Here is a 22,431-nt window from a genome sequence, read left to right on the forward strand (position 1 = left end):
TTTGCTTTTCTGTGCCTCGTGCCGGGCGGAGAGCACAGCCTGCTGCGATCGAAGAGCTATGCGGTGTCGAACGTGCATGGGAAGTGTTTGCGAGAAAAACAAAACGTTTCTGCCGCTCGGCGGCCCCTAGATGGATACTTGAATTTATTAAATTTTTGTAATACAATCTAGTTTTTATAGAAGTCTGTAGGCGTTTTTCTAGGTTAGCGCTAGACAAAGGTGACGTTTGAAAATATTCTCAATTCAGCTTGTATCGTCATCTATGGATGATCACACCCATTCAATACAATTCTTTTTACCTCTGGTATTGAGTACCCCCACCCTCTTGTGACTTTTGTTAAGATAACACATTTTTCTACTATGAACGTCACGTGGTTCGTGAACGTACCCTGTTTTAACGTCTTGTTAGTTTTTATTGATTGTTCATAAATTACGCTAAGCAAGCATTTCCGCTTTCAAACCTTTTACATGAGGGCTTTAAAAATTTTATATGTATCGTCACGCTTTCCTGACCCCCTCATCTCCTTAAGGCAAGACGCATGTAATGAACGACCCCTCAAATACGAATAAAAGGCGTCGTTTACAAATAACAGGTAGTTTGATAGAGAAGATGAAAGTCTACCGAATCACCCCCTCCGCTCCCGTAAGAGCGTGACGTAATTTGTGAACGACCCCTCAAAGATAAGTATGAGACATCGTTTACATATAACAGGAAGTTTGAAAGGGAGATGAGGATCTACCGAATCACTGTACATAATCTATTTCTATTGAAAAATGTCAAAAACTGAAGCAGATGTAAACCGGCAACAACGTGTTGTCCATAAACAGCATAAAACACGTGGCCTCTTCTTTGTCCAAAATTTAAAATAAAAATAACCATTAATTCAAGGTAAAGCAACGTACATAAATTTAGCACTGTTCAAAACAATTTTTTGCAGTAGTTGAGAGCAAGTGCTAAATCGTGAGCTTCACTTCAGTGTTGATATGCCTTCATTCCGATTATTGATTTTTTATGATGTCCGTTAGTGTTGGTGTATCGCCTCGCCTTACTGTAATGTATCAATTCGTAGGGATTAATCATAGTTATATATAGAAACTTTGACGTGTGTAGGAATCAGAAAACGAGAGGAGATGATTCGTGGTTTCTGAATAACCCCTATACCACTAACCCTTTTTAATTCATTTCAGAACCAACGCTGTCTTTCCCAACACAAATATGTAGACAATTCTTAATATTCAGCTCGCAATCTGAAAAACTACAGCATATATCTTCCCTATTAGTGTCCACGTAATATATTTGTTGAAATGTATCATGCAAAAACCATGTCTTACATCAAGGGGCTTGAGTTATGTGATTTTGGAATGCGTGACTGGGTCGCAAATATCTAAATTTAGTGGGGCATAATTGTATGTTACAGCAATATACATTGACAAACCTGTAACCTTTATAGCACATTCTGTTGTATTACATTGCTATCTAAACAAACGATACATCCGTTGATGTACCTATATGTACTGTTACTAAACCCGAAAGGATGAAAGATTATTAAGCTGTGCTGTGATCGTTGTACCGTCCGTGAAATGCGATGTAAACCAAAATTTGGTGAATATTGGAGACTCTCAATTGCACTACTCAACCTTCTACGAGCGCAAACATTATACGCTAGCACAGTAAGCTGTGCGTTACGGCTGAGAGGCTGGTAGGGCAACATTTGAGGGGTTCACTTTGCTCTGGTGCCGTGTTGGTTCGAAGGAAGGAAGAGTAGGAGGCCATGAAATAGTTCAGATCATAAATTACGAGAACTACTGAAACTACTGGATAAGCGACTATTGCTAATGGACATTGTACGTTTCGATTTTTTTTAAATTTAAGACAGTAGGTCTAGTATGGGGTCGTCCATATATTACGCGACGTAATTTTTGACACACTTTTTGTATGTAGATTTTACAAATTTTGCATTGATCGTTACGTTTCCATGAACCCCCCACTCTGTTAAGAGCTTGGCGTAATTTATGGACGATTTCTTATCACAAAATCGTAACAATGGTGAAATAAGGGTTAAAACTGGAGACTATACACGTAAATTAATTACATTTAAAATGAACGGATCTCCCCCACTTATTTACTCGTATTTCTCATTATATACGAGCAAACGCAAGGTATTTCAAACACAGAATTCATCTTAAAGCTATAAAGCTTTAATTCCTGGCACTACCTAGCAATTACGTATATCTGACACTCATGCTACATTGTAGTGAAGAAGTTCCTCCAACACACGCGTGAAACAACGCCAGCTACATCAATCCTGCTTTACTCTGGCGAAATTAGTAACCTTGCATGGTGTGGAAAATAGAACTGATGAGCGCTTATGTGGGCAAGACGGTCGATTGTTGTTGATGATCAGATAACTTTATATGATTTGTACGTTTTTTTCTTGTTTTATATTTCATTATATGCTTAGGTTTTGTTACTAATAACATTATCATTGAATGTTAATACATTTTTAAATTAGTTATTAATATATCCCATCCTTATATAAAGCAATTCAAAACTTTGTATAAGTTATTTAAAAGTTTTATAAGTTTTTCTGAAGCTAAAATATGACACAACAGAGCATTCGTATTCATTCGGCAAACTTCGGCTCTCGTCGGAGACGTCGATTCTCCGGGTAAAAAACAACTCGAGAAAACGTGGTTACGTTGAATTTCATGACAGACACGTTAGTATTAGTGCGAGATTGCTAGCAACCGGACGTTTTGTGATAGTCGCTTGCCGATTTTAACAACAGTTAACAATCCATTGTTTGTACAACTTGGGTGAGTCCTTTTCGATTTGTTATATTTATAACAAGTAGGATAACAGTTGAGTATCACACTCATACATTGCCATTTAACATGTTCGCACACATTATATCAGAATCGGGGGCAGAACAACACCCATGAGAAGTTCAATAAATTATTTTTGATGCACGACAAAGTTTTTGCTCCTATCGTCACTTTGCGCTTGGCGAGCAGGCGACGATTGTAAGCTGCCTCGTCGATTCGCTTTTTCATGTTGATGCTCCGTTTTGGGGAACGTGCTTTTTGCTTGTTCGAGTGTAGTTGGCTTCGGTTACGGTAAAAATTAAAAACGCATCACTTTTGATGTTTAATTAAATTTTAATGATCTTCATATTGGAATTTTTACATATATGAACTATTAATAATTTTGCATTTGTTAACTATGGTATGGTAAATCGTTCAAAATTTATTTCCTATCAATATTATGAAATACTAATAATAATAAACTTTTATAAAAGTAACATTTTCAATTGAATTAACTTTTTAAAGGTTGTTTTATAAGTAACTTAATGTATATTTTCAATATTATATAAAATGTACTAAAGAAAACTTAAATAAGTTTTATTTATAACTTTGCAAATGGCATGATTGATCCAAATCGAGCAAAATACATACATGTATAAGTAAGTGTAATACATCTCTCTGTGCTACAAAACACTCTTGCTTGCAACACGCTATCGCACTGCATCCTCACCGTGTGGTGGTCGGTCGCGTGGAGCGTGTAACAGTTGGAGTCGCTAAATTGTGAAGTACTAATAATTCTATCATCACAGTTTATTGCTGGGTCAACGGCTTTTGTTTTATTTTTTGCTTTATTTATCTTCCTTAGTCCCTAACAAAAAAAAAATACAAATTGTAATTGTGGTCGCTTTCCCGAAAGTTTGATTGATTTGATAACTGTGGCGATCGGGAACAACTGCTATACAATTCCAAATAATAAGAAGCTACTCTAAAAAATCATACAAATCGGTTAAGTATTCTTGAAGATATCTGAAAATTGCAGTATGATGTTGTTTTTAGTTTTCAATATATTTTTGGCCAGTGTGGTACCAGAAACCTTAATGCTCATTACTCATCCCGTCATCAAATTGTTTTTTTTTCACAACATACTCCCATTAATGTCACACTTAATTTGTTTCGCCGAGGTCGGCAAAAATAATTGCCGAGAACCCAACAGCTGAGATTTCGGTGAAAATCTCGGTAAAAGTTTAAAGTGCCGATTGTGCTGTAAAATGTTAAATCAACCCAGCTGTCAAAATTCGACGAAGAGATCGGTAATCTATTGCCAAAAATCTCGGCACACTATTACCGAAATTCGGTATACGATTATTTATTGATTGGAAGAAGAATAAGAAGAAAATGCAACACATAAATTTTAATAATAAAAACAAATTTGTTGAAACTAAATGTTTTATTGCATTACAAATATATATACCACCACCACTATAAACATATCACTTTTTACTCATTTTGAGAAATATTATGCTTTTCCGTTTGGAGCAAATTCCGAGTAGCAAGACGACTATTCTCGCTGCACTTTGATGCTGAGAAGTAGAAGTTCCGGAAAATATTCCTAAAAATATGAAAAAAGGCTTTAGTTATTACTGAATTGAATTGATATTATGAAAATTTATTGGCTTTTTTCGGTGAATAACAATACCTATACTCAGAGTGAAAGGGAGTAACGAAAGTAATGAAATGACAAGATGGATAGAATCGCAAGCGAGCGACGAGAGAAATGAATAGATGTTGAAAATTTGTTTTAACAGAGGGCCATATGTGTGAACAACACAATCGAAACGACAAATCGTTGCCTAACGTCCTGGTCTTGAACGGCTAGATGTTGTAGTGTTGGTCACTACTAACAGGCCTGTCTAGTGTTAGTAGTGACCAACACTACAACATCTAGCCGTTCAAGACCAGGACGTTAGGCAACGATTTGTCGTTTCGATTGTGTTGTTCACACATATGGCCCTCTGTTAAAACAAATTTTCAACATCTATTCATTTCTCTCGTCGCTCGCTTGCGATTCTATCCATCTTGTCATTTCATTACTTTCGTTACTCCATTTCACTCTGAGTATAGGTATTGTTATTCACCGAAAAAAGCCAATAAATTTTCATAATAACAAAGTCATGCGGTGATTAAACCTTATAAATGTGAATTGAATTGATTGTAGGCCTAATTATATGCCATAATACAATAAATTATGTATTAAACGAAACATTGAATTTTCGAAATTCAAAACAAAGTTTGATAATTATTGATATTAATAGTTTGGTATACCGTAGCGATCAAAAGACATTTGGAAAACAGTTTTAAACAAACCAATTTCCTGTTCAAATTACATAATTTTGGTTGTTGTTTACAGGTTCAATTTAATTTTTTGTCGTAATCAAGCTTAGCTCAATAAAACAAAAAATCAGAGGGGGTTGTGTACAATACACGACCGCATGACGTTAACTACGCCATGTGATTTGTTGCATTTGAATTTTAGTCAATTGACATAATTGCAACCTTCCTTTAGTTATTATTCAGAATGTAATGGTTTGTGCAGGTCCGTCCCACTCGGGTTCAGATTGGATACCACTTCTAGTACTGCATTTGGTCCCTCGGTAGTACAAAAGGTACCCAAGTTTGAAAGATCGCAGTACACTTTTCACGGCATTCTAGATTACCTTATGAGCCATAAAATTTTGGGCAACTACATGGTACATGGAGGTCTTTAATTTGTCTTTGGTTTGTGCATTTAAGAACAGCGAGGAGCTCTCCGTTCGGAGAAGTGCCCCAGTTACCGACATCGCCACCATAAATTTCAATTATTGTATTGTCAATCATTCATGAAAAGGGCCGATTTAACTGTTAGATTCGAGCAATATCCAATTTTCAAAAGTGTTTCGTCAAAAATCAATAGTTTTCTCCATTTGAGTAAAATATAGTATAAATTTCCGACCGATTGGCAGGAAAGTATTGAAAATCTATCGATGAATTGAGTTATAAGCGTTCAAAATCTAACATAATTTCGTGACGGTTGCAAGATTTTAGATTTCCAATTGTATATTGCCAGTAGACGTAGTGAACGTCAAAACTTTTTTGAAAAAAAGTAAAAAATGTTTGGATTGACGAAGCTTACAATGATGAGTTAGGATACAACATAATTTATAATATACTGAATTACTCGTTGTAAGGAACAGTAAATATAATCAACAAAGTATCATAATTTGGGATAAATCTTTGCATTATTATCTAAATCTCTTAGATAGAGAAAAATAAAATTCACTATTTGGAATGTATCAAAAATCTTCGAGATTATTATACAAATTATTCATTTATGTTAATATTTAATTAAACTTCGGAGTGCTTCGTGAAGCCCGAGCAGGACAGTTCAGTTTTGCATCGTCCGATAGATTTTGCACACGGTTTCGCGCGAGTTTTCGTCGCCGGAGATTTTTTTTCCTGTTTCGGAGCGTCTTGCTGGGTAGTGCTTCGTGAAGCTCAAGCAGGACAGTTCGGTTTTGCGTCCTCCGATAGATTTTGCTCACGCTTTCGCGCGTGTTTTCGTCGCTTGAGATTTTTTTCCTGTTTTGGAGTATCTTGCTGGGTAGTGCTTCGTGAAGCTCAAGCAGGACAGTTCGGTTTTGCGTCGTCCGATAGATTTTGCTCACGGTTTTGCGCGTGTTTTCGGTGCCGGAGATTTTTATTTTTCCTGTTTTGGAGCGGTTTGCTAGGTTAGGTAGTTCTTCGTGAAGCCCAAGCAGGACGGTTCGATTTTGCTCACGGTTTCGCGCGTGTTTTCGTCGCTTGAGATTTTTTTTCTGTTTTGGAGTATCTTGCTGGGTAGTGCTTCGTGAGCTCAAGCAGGACAGTTCGGTTTTGCGTCGTCCGATAGATTTTGCTCACGGTTTTGCGCGTGTTTTCGGTGCCGGAGATTTTTATTTTTCCTGTTTTGGAGCGGTTTGCTAGGTTAGGTAGTTCTTCGTGAAGCCCAAGCAGGACGGTTCGATTTTGCGTCGTCAGATTGGTTTTGCTCAGGGTTTCGCGCGTGGTTTCATCGCCGAAGATTTTTTTTCTGTTTTGACGCGTCTTGCCGGGTAGGTATTTGGGAAGGCACAAGCAAGACGGTTTGTTTTCGGGACGCCAAGAAGTTTTGCTGTCAGTGTCAGTTTTGTGTTCAGTCGAGGATGGATTACCAACTAGTGAGTTCGTTTCATGCTTGTGATAACACATTTTTTTCTTGAAAGCGTAACTTTTATGTAAAATTAAAACATACTTTGTATGGTTCGTTATCATAAGTCTCGGCATTATGCTTTTTTCTTATACAATTTCAATATACATATATTTTTCTTTCTTTGATATTATTAAAAATTATCTTTTGAATTGTTCGACATTGTGAATGTTGACGTATTTTTTTAAAACTTCTACCATATCGAGACAAAATGCACAGTAATACTCATATGTAATTTTCAAACAAACTATGTATAGTTCCTCACTATAAGTGTCGGCATTGTTCCTGTTTCATATAATTTAAAATATATACATGTAATTTTCAGTTTTCGTCATTAGAAAAAAACATCTCTTGAATTGTTCGACATTATACATGTTGACGTATTTTTTAATGCTTCTACCAAAAACTTCTCGAGACAAAAATACAAAACTAGCTTTAAATATAAGTCGTATATTTCCACTTGTCCATGGATCGCATCATCGACCAGAGGTGACTCCCAGTTTCCTCCCTCACTAATAAACACCCTTCTCGTGGTGATTGTGGAGATGCAGAGGTATTCTCGGTCTCTAGAAGCAACAATCATTACACCCTAACATTCCTTCCCCATCCCAACTGACTGTAAGGACTTGGCCGGCGCCGTTATTGATCAATAATATTGAATCATCTATAATTGCACTTCGAGAGTAAGCGGAAACTCCCATCCCTTATTCATTTGGATCGTAGTGCAATTCTTGCCAGTTCCGATCAATCACGGAGTAGTAACCATTGACATGTACAGTCAGTCTATACTATGCTATGCTATGCTATGTTAATATTTAATTAAACTTCATTTTCGTTCTCCTTTTACGAAACTCATAATGAAACAATGGAATAATAAGGATGATTTTTATTTCAATTACCGAGTAATTCCTTTGAATGATTGGGCAATTTCGATTACACTCGAATTCGATGTCCTCATTGTTATCCAGGCTATTCTATCAAGAACATTGATGTATCAATACAAATAGATTAGTTGATAGGGTGAAGATCCGCTACAACATTGAACGCAAAATTGACTAAATGATTGTCATATTTAACCATGATAATGTTAATATTTGCCTCAATAAGTAAGGTACCCCGGGACTAGTGAGAATCCGGGATAAGTGGGGCGTTCCGTCATAGTCATAAATGAACGTTTTCTTCCTAAAGCGTTACGTATTTTATGGTTGATCCCTTATGTACATAAAAAGAGTGCTCAAAATTACTGATTTATCAATCCAATTACTGTAATGGTTGACTTACTGATGTGGATTGACGTATATAACTACGTCTAATGGCTCATTCTAAATCTTTCTTCCAAGGTTTTCATAATTTAGAAATTATTCGATCAATTTCATGTACACACCAGTAAATTTGTTGCACCAGTAAATGTGTTGTTGGATTTAAAAAAATTTGACATTTGAAAATTTTATTGAATAATTTGTTTGAACTATCGTGTTTTTAGGTCCCACTTGCCCCGTGGTACCTTTATTCATTCTTTTCAAGAAATAAAGCACCAACAAAAAATATGAATAAAACTTAAACGGTTGATTGTCATATATATTTGTTTTAACTAAATCATCATTTCAAAACCATAGCTTTTAAAAAAAAAACATACAAAACATATTTGATGAAAAAACTATTTCCCATTTTTTTCAACGCTGCTTTTTCTACCAACATGATTTAAAATGCTACGTCCACTAGTTGAGACCCCTCCCTCCCCCTCGTCACACATCATCACAAATTCTTGAAGCCCCCCCTTCCCTCTAAAATGGACGACCCCTTATGGCTACGCATCGCCCAAGGAAGTTTGAAATATCTTCGGATCCAACTGACCAATGATCATTATCGACACAGACTCTATAACTAGAAGATTTTTTTGAGAATTCACAAGTTCACAAAGGTGCAAAAATATCGAAAAACAAAAAAAAAGTTATCGCGATTTAAATATTAGGGGTATTTACCTAATGGCGTAAATTCCTGCGTATATCGTGATAAACTTGTTAACTTAAATATTGCACGAAATTGCGTTAACTGCTTAGGAAACATTTCATGTTGTTGAGATTCAACAGCCATCCGATCTAAGAATGCGCCGGTCATTATAGCAACCGTCATACAATATGTTATTTATCAACAAATAACAAATTTCAAAACGCAAGTTGATAGAAATCTTGCTAAGATTCTAGGTTTGATTTGGATGTATTTAAAGCATTAAAGGCGATTGGAAAACGATGGTGAGAGTAGGATTTTCCATAAAATTGGAGGAGTTTATTAGAAAATGACTGGGGAAAACATATACAGTCATCTCTCCCTTACTCGATATTTCGTATCTCGATATCGAGTTAGAGAACCATAGTAAAAGTTGGTGTTCATGGCTACCTCGATGGTCCCTTGGATCGCAGTTGCATTGATTTTGTGTTCTGTAACTCGATACCTCCCTAACTCGATGGTCCCTTCAATATCGAGTAAGGGAGAGATGTCTGTATATGAGAACAATGAGTATGGTCGTGGAACAAATGAAAGAGTTACTGCTATAACCGGATATTATTTCTTTACTTGAATGGCCACACGGAGGAATGAAAGTTACCATTCGGTAATAGAATGTTGTGTCTAAGTCCAAGCAAAAGTCTTGACGTCTTGACCACACTGAACACAACGCGTAACGACTCCCATTATTTGTCATCAAAATTTGTTCTAGTCAGTAAGGGCGTTCTGCATTTGATTAGTTGAGGTGTAGATTTCGATTCTGAAACTTTCATGTGGGATCACTTTAATGATTGCGAGAAATAATCAAGCAGAAGCCGCAACCACTTTGGAAATAATATGTTGCATAAGGTGTTCTTGTAGCATTAGCTTGTTGATCTTCGGTGACGATCTGAAAAGAATTCTGGGTACCGCGAAAGAAACAGCCGAACGGATTTCAATTATGGTGAACTATTGGCTGAAACGAATCAAATAAAATATCGTAACTCAAACAAACAAACAAGCTTCTGACAAGCCTGGTATTTTTTTTTATTGGGTAACTAGATTATAAACTTCTTATTTTGTACCGCCTGAAATCAGGAAAGAAATATTTCATTTGAAATGTTTCTATGCAAATACCACACTTTACGCTACTTTCAGTGAATACCCCTATTATTTTTGTGGTAAAAAATGAAACTGCTAGTAGAGGGGTTGAAAATAGTAAAATATTGAGAAGGTAGATTTTCTGTCACGATTTTCCAAATCTAGACCACTGTGTGCCAAGGCAAATTGAAATGGCTGGAATGAGATTATGGCAAGGACCGAGATACACACTATCACCACTGGCCACTGGGAGATAGAGGAGGATATTCTCCAGGGTTCTGACTTTTCGTATCAATGATGCGAAATCTACGATTTTTCGCACGTAAGGAGAAAGCTTTTTTGCTTCCTCACTCGAACATCTTTTTGCGCTCACACTAACTTTCTGGAGGATAACCGAAAATCATTCCACTCTGGGGATAGTTTGTTTTTCACTCCATCATATCCACATAGTTTCACTCCATCATATTTTCGCTCACCAACTGCTCCCGAGAATTATCATTATGTGGATAAACAAAAACTAGTGCCAGCGACGGGATTTGAACCTAGAAAATTGATAAAAACAACCACGATGTGTGCACGCTACCCATGCTACCGCGCCAACTTAACGAAAGTAGTGGTTAATTTGGTGCATAACAGCAACTGCTGCTCGTGGCGATGGATACAGGAGAAGTTCTCCATATGGATAGGAAATAGAGAAAAGCCAAGTGTGACAAGCCATACAACAATTTCGGAGGACTCATACAAAAAACGTGACAAAGGGGGAGGGGGATGGGGTCAAAAAAGTTGAAATTTAGCGTGACATAATTTGTGTACCATCCCTTACCGTGAGAGTGAGTGTGAATTCGGAACCTTGATCTTCTCGCATTGTTAAATAAAACGTGTAAACCCATAAGGGTTCATTCACAAATTTCATAACGCAAAAAAATGCCATTTTTGGTACCCGCTCACCCTTGATGCATTACACCGTAACCCACCCCGTTTTGCGTTATGAAATTTGTGATTTGGCCCTTAGTTTGCTCAGGAGCAATAAAGCTACACACTTTGGTCACAACTTGGCGAGAACATAAATTAAGCGAGAAATGCGCTTGTACATAATAATACCACCACGTTTCACGGTACCACCCATCTGCAACATGCTGCACAAAAAAGGCTGCCAAGCGACGCCGTCGCCAAGTCACGCGACAAAGCCGATGCACATTCGAAACAAACATTGCAGGTACGCAACCTTCACTCACACAAGAAAGGCTAGCTGTCAAAAATCATTCAGGATTTGTGATAGTAGTTGTGTCATCGGCCGCGTCCCCCTTCGCGAGAGCGACGAGTTTGGGGTAAAAGTCGCGAAAAACATTGCGGGCAGTTTCTGGAGAACTTTTGAAGCATTTAACAACGAAGTTAATTTAGTATTCGTAGCGATTGTGTCTGTGAACATTATATATATTGAATGTTTGAAACTTCTAAAACATTACATTGAAAGTTTTAGGAGCGCATTTGTTTAATGAAGTGTTGTTTGCTTCAATTATAAGTGTTGTGATTTTTGTTCTTCATAGAGTGGAGTTTTACAAAGTTCATTCACCTTTAGTAAGCCAAATTTGTTTCTCGGAACTTTTTTTTTCACTGAAAAAGTTCTTGAAGAATGTAAGGATTGAAACTATATCGATTTATTTCAAAATTAAATACGTTTGTATCACGATTTTGGATTTGTACAAAATTATCTACCCCAATATTTACAGTTTCACACAAACACATAACCTCAAACTCGAAACAAGGTCATTCATTTCTATAGGTATGATAACTTAGGTACATACTAATCCAAAAATATTTCTCTGTTCCTTCACAGAAATGAATTGATCGTCCTACAGCGGAACAAATCCAAAGCTTATTTAACTCGGAAAAATGATGGAAGTGGACCAACCGATTACGGAGAACGGATTGTCAAAGATGAGTCCAACTAATGTAGTAGAAACGGCGGATGATTCGGAAATCGGAAGTACCGAATCCGTCCAGCAGAATGGAAAATCTCACAAAAATGGTTTGGATGTGGCCACCAGTGCTGCCTCGGCGGGGTTAGCAGATGATGATAGTAATGAAGCCAAAGGTTTAGAGGATGAAGACACAATGGAACGACTGATGTATACCGAGCTTGATGATTGCGAAGAGGAAGGTAAGAAACATAGCCCAATTTTTAGACTAACACTGGGCTGGGAGCAGGTTTCTTTTTTGATGTTTGGTCTTTAAGTACTTAAAAAGTCTCTATTTTAACGGAAGGTTTCTAAAGTCTCTGTTCTAACTAAAACGGTATCAAGTCAATTTTTTACTTATCATGTTTGCAGTGCATTATTTCACAGATTCTTCTAAAATTTCTTCTCAGATTTTCCAGAAAAGCTTTAGGAATTCTGCTAGTGGGTTCTTTAGAGATTTCGTCTGGCATATTATTTAGTGACTCTATTAGAGATCTCTCCAGAAATTTATGTAGGTAATGATTTCTTCACCAATTGTCCCAGAAATTCGTCTAGTTCGGTTTCAAGGTATGCTTAGAGGAATTTCTTCATAATTCGCTCCAGGCAATCCTTGAGCACTCCAACACTTCTACCTAATTTCACAGAGCTATCTCAGCAATTCCTCTAGATATTTTATGACTGATTGATTCTTCTACAGATTCTTAGAAAAAATCCCTACAGGAGTATTTTACTCCCAACAAAATCTACAAGGGTTCATTCCAGAGTTGTTGAAGAAATTCATTTAAAAAAAATTCCGGGAACGTTTACTAGAATTCTTTCTTTTCTTTCATTTTCATGTGAATTTCTAGAAGGGTTCATCCACATGATTTCCAAAAATTGCTCCAAAATTCTTCCAGACATTAAGGAATTTCTCCAGCAATTAATTCGAGAATAACTTCGCTAGATCTTCCAAACAATTTCTCGAGTAATTTCTCAAGTAAAATCTTCGTGGATTCTTTGAAAGTTTTTTTTTTTAAAGACATGGACACCGTCTTTAGCCACAGACTGTAATTTAACACTAGACAACGGATAAGCATGCTCCAGTGACACAGCCGAGAAACATTCCCGACGAAAAATTTCAATGGCTGAAGCGGGAGTCGAACCCACACCCCAGGACACGATGCGCTTAAATGCCTGACAACACTAACCGCACGGCTGAGCCTCACAATCAATCTTTGAAAGTTCATTTAGGATTTTACACCAGCTAATACTACAGTAATCATTTCTGTAATAACTCAGATCATTTCTTCAGGGATTTCTTACGATAATTTTCAAGGAATTCCTGCAGGATATTATCCATTATATTATTATTTGATTGATATTATTTTCAGTTATCCTAGCGAATTGTCTAGGAATACCCCGAAATTTCATCAAGAGTCCAGCAGTGCTTTCTGAGAATCTTGTGATAGCTAATCAAAAGTTAATGCAGAACTGTCAAGTTTCATCAAATGTTAGTTTAGAATTTTATTATGAAATAGCACCCGGATTTAAAAAAATCTCCAATAATTTCTGAAAAAAAAAAACAAATCATTCCTGTAAAAATGACTGGAAAAATTAATTGACACTTTCCTGGAAAAATTCTCAAAGTATTTCTGGAAGAAATGTTAGGAGGCATCTCTCGAATAATTCCATTCCTTATGGTATTCTTAGAGTAATTTCTGATTGATATATTAGGAAAATCTCTATCGGCATTTTTTTTAATAAATCATAGAAAAACCCTGGAAAATACTAATTGTTTTCAGAAGTTTGAATTCTAAACGAAAATCCTGAAGGAAGTCACAAATTTCACAAAATAGCCAGCGGAAAATGTAAACTTCTTGAATATGTTGATCTTCAAATCAGTTGCTGTCAAATATCGCACGGACACATCTGTTTCAATTTCCAGCACACTATAATTTTCGCATCGAACTTTTCTGCTTATCTCTTGAATACAAATTGGCGACAACAGTAAATAAAATTGGTTTATTGAACAAAAGAATATTGCTGAACAACAATTGTAAGTTGTTGAAATGAAATTCGAGCTTCAATATTACACTCGACGCTAAATTTTGTTGTTCCAAAAAATGCCGACTTAGAACACACCATGAATTGATTCAATTCAAACTAGAATTGTTGTTTTTAATATGTGAGTTCTTAGATTCAACCCTACAATATTGTTCTGCGTGTAGAGAAAACGAATATAGAATCAATAGGTAAATTTCTGGAGGATTTGGGACTTCTTTTGAAAAATCTCTGAAAGAATCTTATGAAATCGCTGTTGTAACTTATGTAGTTATGCTTAGAAAAATTCTGATAGTTTCTAAAACGAAACTCTTGAAAGAATATTTTAGGAAATCCGTTAACATTACTAAATAAACTTCTGAAGGTTTAGAAAACGAAATTCTTAGAAGGACAGTTTAGGAAATCCGTAAAAATCACTAAATAAACTCCTGAAGACATTTTTGGAGTAATATCTGAAGGAAATTTTAAACAAATACCTAAACAAATTTTTGGAGAAATTTTTGAAACAAATACGAATCCGAGCACGTTGAGTCGCTTTTTGGTTTCTGTTTGGTCATTTTTTGTCTCTTAAGTTCCTATATACTTTAGGGATGCTATATTTACTTTTTAGATACTTAGTTACTACCAGCGCTTCATTCAGGACTGTATTCAGGACTTTTAGCGAATCACTTTCTAGTGACTAGGTTTCTTTTTTGAAGCAAGTCACTATAGAATCTGTTTTCCGAACTGATATTAATATTTTTGTCTTTATTAACGTGGTTTTTTTTGTCCTTGGCGTGTTCGCCATTTATGCTCTTTTTCAAAAGTCGATACGTAACTTTTCCAACTATTTTGAACAACAATTCAAAAAGATAATCATGAATTGGTCATTGTTTCTTGAAACTAGGTTAATTTTTAAGTTAGGTTATCCCCGAAACAACTTCATGGCAGTATCAACATATCAGTTTCAGACGTTTTTGTTAACAGGTTTTCTTTTACAGAGTTTCCGGCAACGGTTTATGACGAAGTTTTTACGAATGTGGTGCAAATTCATTGTTGTAAAGAAAACGCGGACAATTACGAAACAAATTATTTCTATGCATTGGTCATACGATCCGAAAGGCTCAGCTATGTTGTGAAACCATTCCTTATGGGTAGCACGCTGTTCATAAGTACTGTGCAAAATGATAGGACAAGATACGGTTGAGGAATTATTTCTCTGCCGAAATTACTTGAGCTACAGCGGCGTTGCTAAGTAGATTTCGTAACATCGGTAACGTCTGCAATGTAAATCAAATAGAGCTGTCACTTTCCCAATCGGAAAAATGATCCGCGCGTTTATTTCGTATACGCAATCAAATTTAGTTTTATAATCTACCGAATCCATGGTAGAATTAAGAACTGCACCAACGATTTTCCACCGACTACAAAAATCTGTTAATTTTACTATTACCGGTAAAAATTACAGAGCAGTGCAGTAAATGTGACCATGCCCATAGTAACATTAACTATAAAGCATTGTATTTCAATCCTTGACACCCACCGTACAACATATTGTGGTCAAAAGTATAATGCCAAACTTGTCAAGTCACGAATGTTTCTAGTCATAAATACTAGAGATGTACCGAATAGCAGTATTCGGCTTTCGGCCGAATACCGAATAGTTGAGAAATTATTATTCGGCCAAACGAATATTCGGCCGAACATTCGGCCGAATAATGACTCAATATTCGGCCGAATAAAACCCTTAATTTCGGTCGAATAACACCTAGTTTTTAAATAGGGATAGCTTCCACGGTGAAGAATTGATCGGAATGATCGTTTTAAGCTTTTGAAACCGTGTGAAGAAAAAACAAAAATCATAAGTTCTGAGGATTTATATTTCTAAAGTAAGGAATTTGTATCTTATTGATTGCGTTTTTGATCCATTTGGCTTTATAAGGAACTAGGTTAATACGTCGCTTTATTTCTCATCCGACTTCTGGAAGCTATATCTGGAAGTTCATATTAATTGTAGCAAATACACCGCATAGGGTCGGTGTTCGCATTAGTAGCTTTTTACGACCGGTTTGCTATAAATCGTTGCAAAATATTTTTTGACATGAAGGAGCTATTTATTTAAATACCATCGATTCACAGCTCGATTTTGTTCAAAAAATGATCGAAATATATCGTTTTACTTAAAATTCTAGTTCCCTTGCACTTATAGTACACCTATTGTTCCTATAGTAAGGAAACTTCTTATTTTGGATAAACTAAATGAAGAATTAAGAACTTTTTGGATTTAATCGACAGCCATTCTAAAAAGTAAAAATATAAAAGGTTTGTAAAAATACGATTTTTTTTTTCTGTTTTGCCTACGCCGTATTGCTTTTGGAACAGGAATTAGAAATAGTGCTACTATAGTTACATGTGTTCCTATAGTGACACAAGCGATAATAAATGCAAACATATGAATTTTCGTTGTTTTCAAATTTTTTTACAAAACCAAGATGGAAAGCACTTTCAGATCACGTAAAAAAATGCCACAATTCAACCCATGCAAGATGAGTGAAAGATTGAATGGCTTGTATATTGAGCAGCACCGTAATGCCGTAGAAGGGAAAAATTTTACGTTTTTTAACATTTAGCATCAATCCCCATCCATGGAATCCATCAAAAGGAAAATCTGATGTATCGTCACTTGAATAAATAAATAGTATTTTTTTTAATTTTCCTTCGTGTGAAACATAATGTTTTGTTACAATTTAGTTTATTTTGTTATTATTCGGTCACTATTCGGCCTATTCGGCCGAATAACAGATTTCAATATTCGGCAGACCGAATATTCGGCAAAATCAAAATAATTGAGATATTCGGCCCGAATATTCGGCCGGCCGAATATTCGGTACATCTCTAAAATACTACAACTCTGGTTAAATAAACCGGATATATTTTCTTGTGTAGTGATGTTGACTATGTTTTGGTAGAGTTAACAGAATAATGTAGTCGGTTGAAAATCGTTGGTGCAGTTCTTAATTCTACCATGGTTTCAGTAGTTTCTACAATAAAATTCATTTCAGTGCAAGTAAAAGTGACAGTGCTTCTACTGGATTGGCTGTCAAAATTACATTGGTAATTAGAAGAATTTTTACTTGACCGCTTTACATTCAGCGTTAGCTTTTGGGCTTATGACAATGGAGACATTAAGGTAAAGATGAATCGCAGCCGGGCTTCAGTTTTCCGGGAGCGTGGATCTGGAGAGCCCAGGGTGGGTGTACGGCTGTCAACTACAAACAAAGCTCGCCTAACAATCATCTCTCGGGCGGGCCGTCCCAAACAGCATCATCTCTCACGCGGGCCGACCCAAACAGCACAGGTCGAAACGCGGGCCATGTCAGACAGCAAATGCTGATGCATTTCAACACTCAAACAGCGGGATGCCTAGCAGCGATGTGAGCCAAACGAATACACCCACAAAACATGAACGGTAGGCGAACCTCGTTGCGTATACCCCCCCCCCCCTGAGAGAGCCGAGGTCGCTGAGGATTTCGGCGATTAGTCACTTGATATACCAATCAAGCGAGTTTTTAGCACAAAAATGGGTGTCTGGTTCTCTAGGTTTGTACTCATGAGGGGTGGACATGGGCGTAGCCAGGATTTCAATCAGAGGAGGACAAGCGCTTTCAAAAGTTTCTTCTTCTTCTTGGCATTAACGTCCTCACTGGGACAGAGCCTGCTTCTCAGCTTAGTGTTCAATGAGCACTTCCACAGTTATTAACTGAGAGCTTTCTTTGCCAAAGTTGCCATTTTCGCATTCGTACATCGTGTGGCAGGAACGATGATACTTTATGCCCAGGGAAGTCAAGGACATTTCCACTACGAAAATATCCTGGACCGACCGGGAATCGAACCCAGACACCTTCAGCATGGCTTTGCTTTGTAGCCGCCGAAGGCCCCAAATGTTTATTCGCGAGTTTACACAATCTCTGCACCCTTTTCTGTACGAAACGTTAAACTATGAAGGACTTTCACAGTGAGCCAAGTGGAATCCAAAACACATCTTGGTTCAATTTGTTGACCATTCAACGCCCATGAAAAAAATAGAAAATTTCGATTGGTAGAGTTCTTATTAACCGTTAATTTCAGTCTTGCCATTTACTGAAACGGATTATAAGGATATCATAAGTTTCTTAAATAATACCCTAAGATTGATACCACCAGCATTTCTCACAGGAAAAACTCCCGAATTTCTCCAGGCACCTCTCTTTTCCCAGCAAGTATTCCTAAAAAGAACTCACAACAAAAAATCCCACAGGAAAATGTCTAGGGATTCTTTTAGCGATTTATCCAGAATTTTGTTCTTAATTCACCTTCTGGATAATTTACTTTGTCTCCACAATAGATGTTATAAAGTATTTCCTCTTGAATTCCTTTAAGAAAAATTTCGGAATTTCTTCAGAAATTTATTCAAGAATGCTGTAAATGTATTTTCAGGAGTCAATTTAATATTTTTTCAATAAATTCATCAAGGGAAGGAATTTCATCTAATCTTCCTCTTGAGATATCATCAAGACATTTCTTTAGACATTAGGTACTCCTGGTAATTTTTCTGTGACTGCCATAAACTTTCAATGTAGGGTTCTTACATAAAACTCTTTTCTGAGGTACCACAATATTTCTCTTTCCTGAGGAACAACAATATTGATTACTACACCAATGAATACGAAACGCTTTAGAGATGTATTTTTTTTATTGAAAATCATACCTATTAAATATAAATATTTTTCTGGAAGATTTCTTAGAACTTTCCGAATTCTGTATAACATTTTTCGGGGAACTTTTTGAGAATCCCTTCAGAAATGGAGGGAGGAATCCTGAAATGATTTCGTATATCTAGTTTTCGAAAAAATCTCTGAAGGAATCCCACAGAATTTCCTGGAAAAAAATGTTCTTGAATCGCCATGTAATATTTTTGTGCAATACCTAGAATAATTTAGAACAATCCAGAAGGAAAAACTTTAAAAAAATAAGAAGCGAAATATTTAAAATTTCTTAAATTACAATAACCAGAAGTATTCTACAAACTTCTTTTAAAGAAGCTCAAAAGGAATTTATGGGTAAATTTTAAGATAATTAAAAAAAAACTATTTCAGGCAAAACACTTGAAAGAAGCCCTTAAGCAATTTCTTAAGGAAACCTTTCCTATGGGCATGGTAATACTTGAAAAAAATTTCAGTATTACCTATTTCTGTGGGAGTTTTTTGATAATCTAAGTAGTTTCTGGTGGAATTGCTCAGATTACCCACATACAATTGAGGTTGGTTTGAAGTCTTTTAAAAAAATCAGAAACAGAATTTGTAAAACGCGGAAGAATTCATATTTATCAAACACATTGAGGAATCTCTATAATTTCTCAGTCCCTCCCCTTGATTATGCGACCTTGCCGCGATGGGAGGGCATAATCAATTAGCCCATATGATGAAAACCAAAGGCGTAACCTGTAGTGGTGGTATCACATTTTGGCATTTTTTGCTTAAAGCCGCGTCATAATTCATATGGCATAGACGCAGTAATATCTCGGATGTGATCCAACGGACATTCTGCGTCATTGAAAGAATTGATGCCCATTTCAAATAATTAATCTATTCGAAGTGGACATTAATATTATTGGTGACGATCAGTTTGCCTTTTGCTAACCAGAATGATCCGTAGCCACTCTTACTATTAGCTAGCTAGACACATCGTTATCATGTACGACGTAGGGAATATTACTCTGAGGGAAATGACTAGTAGATCCACTGAGTAGAAATAAGTGGCGACAATCTTATTTTAATACGGTTTTTACATTCCCATAAAAAGAAATACCTATTTTGTAACAACGGTATAAACAATCTGATTCCAGCTTCATTTTCGCAAAATTTATAAGTAGAAAGTAGGCGTTGTGAAGCATCGCATTTGCCACCGAAAAGTGAATCTTGTAGGAGACTGTTATAGAAGCCTAAGGTAACTTTACTGTTAAATATTCATTATAAAAATGACTATGGAAAGTAAGACGCTGAGATCGATCATTAGGGTTCACATGCTAGGTTCGAGAAATTGTTGAACAGGCAAGTAAAGTGACTTTTTTTTAAGGATATACCGTAAAGTGCCGTAATTCAGCGCAGTTAACGAATAAAACATTTCAAATGCTTAATTAAAATTTAGTATTGCATCAACAAAAAAGCTTTATGGGTGGATCGCTAGCAAATCTGTTTTAGATTATGGCAAAAATATAAACTAGACTGTATTCACACGTTACAATTGTGATTTTTTTGAAATAGTTCACTCGTTGAAATTGCTTAATTCCGCGCATATTTTTAACGCTTTTCCATATTCCGCACAGAAGAATGCCTAATTCCGCGCACTTGCAAAACAAACAAATTAACATTAATTTTGTATAAGGCAGCATCCATTCATTACGTAACGCTGAAATTGAACATTTTCAACTCCTCCACAACACTTTTTGTATGAAAAAAGTAATGTTTTGTATGAGCCGTAACGTAGACTTTCTTATAATTTTTTGACTATCACATGAAATAAGGATAAACATTTGTTATAGTCTTTTCCTGAGACGAGACTCGCGAAGACGGTCTTCTTATTCTGTCATTGCTGAGTTTTTTACTTATTCCTCTGGGTTTGTATCAATCATGCGCAAACCCTCACATGAACATCCCAGCAAATATGCAATTGCGATTGCATCACACCGAAACATTAAAAGCCTTTGAAGTGAAATTTTATGCCAGAAAAAGTTGCAGACATTTGAAATAACTATAGTCTTGTGTTTAGATTTATCAGCAGCTTTGGAAAAACTGCTCCGAACACTGAGGTTTTTATAACAGTTTATTTTGAATACAATACTTTTCAATTTTTCAGCATTTGGACGTTTCGCGACTGCGGAGACGTTGATATTTTTTCCTTTTCCTTGTCAGCTTTGGGGTTGCATGTTATTCCAGAAGAAATTTCAAAAAAATATGCAGTTTGGCGAAATCGCCCCGGCTACCTCTATACACTTAAATTATTTTACCGTAATCCGTGAATTTCACCGTAATCTCAACAGCTGATCAGTTCGGTAAAATAAAACACCGTAATTCCGTCGAAATTCAACGGATTGCAGTGAAATTTTACCGAAAACTGTAAAAATTTACCGTACTCCGTTAATTTATTTCACGAAATTTTCAGCTGTTGGGATTACGTTGAATTTCACGGATTCCTGTAAAACAATTTAAGTCTGTATATTCGTATTCTGCACTGTTCATACAATAACAAATGTTTATGGACCTTGGTTTTGGACAAACTTTTCCTCCCACCATGAATGACCACGTGGTTTCTGAACGGCTGCTAGTTTCCCTGTAAGTGGGCTTTCCCGATATTCCGGTTGTTTGCGAAATGTATTTATGCATGAAAATACTTCCTCAGATAAATATTCAGCTGTGAAGACCAATTTAGCATGTTTTACTTGTTTGTTGTTCTGTAAATAGCAGTGCGCGGAATTAGGGACTTATAAAAAATGACGTGCTCTAATGCCGCGCAATACTTTTTGGGAAAAATCTCAATAATTATGCTAATATTTGATAAGATTTCATAAAAGCATCATGAAACACATCTGTAGCAAGTAGTTTCATAGAATATTGCATATATAACAAAACATTTTTAATAAAGAAATCACGTTTGTTTGTGTCCTACAGTCTTAGCACGGACGCTAAGGAAATTGAAAAAATGGCGTCTACTCAGACGGGCCTCCACTGATTATTTTTTTACGCCGCGTAAAATTGCTCTATTTGCTTTTATTTGTGATTCAAACTTATTCTAAATCAAAGTAGCATCAAATGGCATTAAAAGTTGCTGCAGTATTGATGTGTATTTCCATATGTAAATAATTATGTATGAAATGCGCTGAATTAGGGCACTTTACGGTATGAACGTAATGACCAATAAATACTTTTAACAATAAAAAATGAAATTAATTAGAACTACTACTAAACAGCCTAATTTTGTTAGTGAAGTCTTAACAATTGACATTTAAGCTTCTAATCTTACGTAAAAGACAGGAGTAATCAGAATAGAACTTAAATGACAAATTTTTCAAATCCATTTTGACTAGACAGTATTAGTAATGACTCTACTATTCCATACAAATTCTGATGGAGCTGCTGATTTTCACAATACTTCCTGTTGTCAGAAGTAACGGAATATGGGTATTTTTAAAAAAACTACCACGTCACAATACTAAAAAAACAGTGTTCATGTGGGCACCATAGCCTAGTCCGTCTGAGTATTGGTCCT

At 36.1% G+C, this 22,431-nt stretch overlaps 1 protein-coding gene across 9 annotated transcripts in view; it reads left to right on the plus strand.

Annotated features, from left to right (window-relative positions):
* Window positions 1-22,431, plus strand: part of LOC5569161 (activating transcription factor 7-interacting protein 1) — a 64,532-nt gene that overhangs the window by 23,112 nt on the left and 18,989 nt on the right. For 3 of the 9 annotated variants that reach the window (XM_021842476.1, XM_021842474.1, XM_021842471.1), the window contains exon 2: window positions 11,988-12,311. In XM_021842476.1, coding sequence (XP_021698168.1) covers window positions 12,044-12,311 — 268 coding nt within the window. In that variant the 5' untranslated portion in view covers window positions 11,988-12,043. Of the gene's footprint in view, window positions 1-2,714; window positions 2,818-11,469; window positions 11,917-11,987; window positions 12,312-22,431 lie in introns of those variants that run through there. The other 6 variants (XM_021842472.1, XM_021842473.1, XM_021842469.1 and 3 more) reach the window with 6 other exon arrangements.

Source organism: Aedes aegypti, chromosome 2 (genome assembly GCF_002204515.2).
Source record: "Aedes aegypti strain LVP_AGWG chromosome 2, AaegL5.0 Primary Assembly, whole genome shotgun sequence".
NCBI classification, from domain to species: Eukaryota; Metazoa; Arthropoda; class Insecta; order Diptera; family Culicidae; genus Aedes; species Aedes aegypti.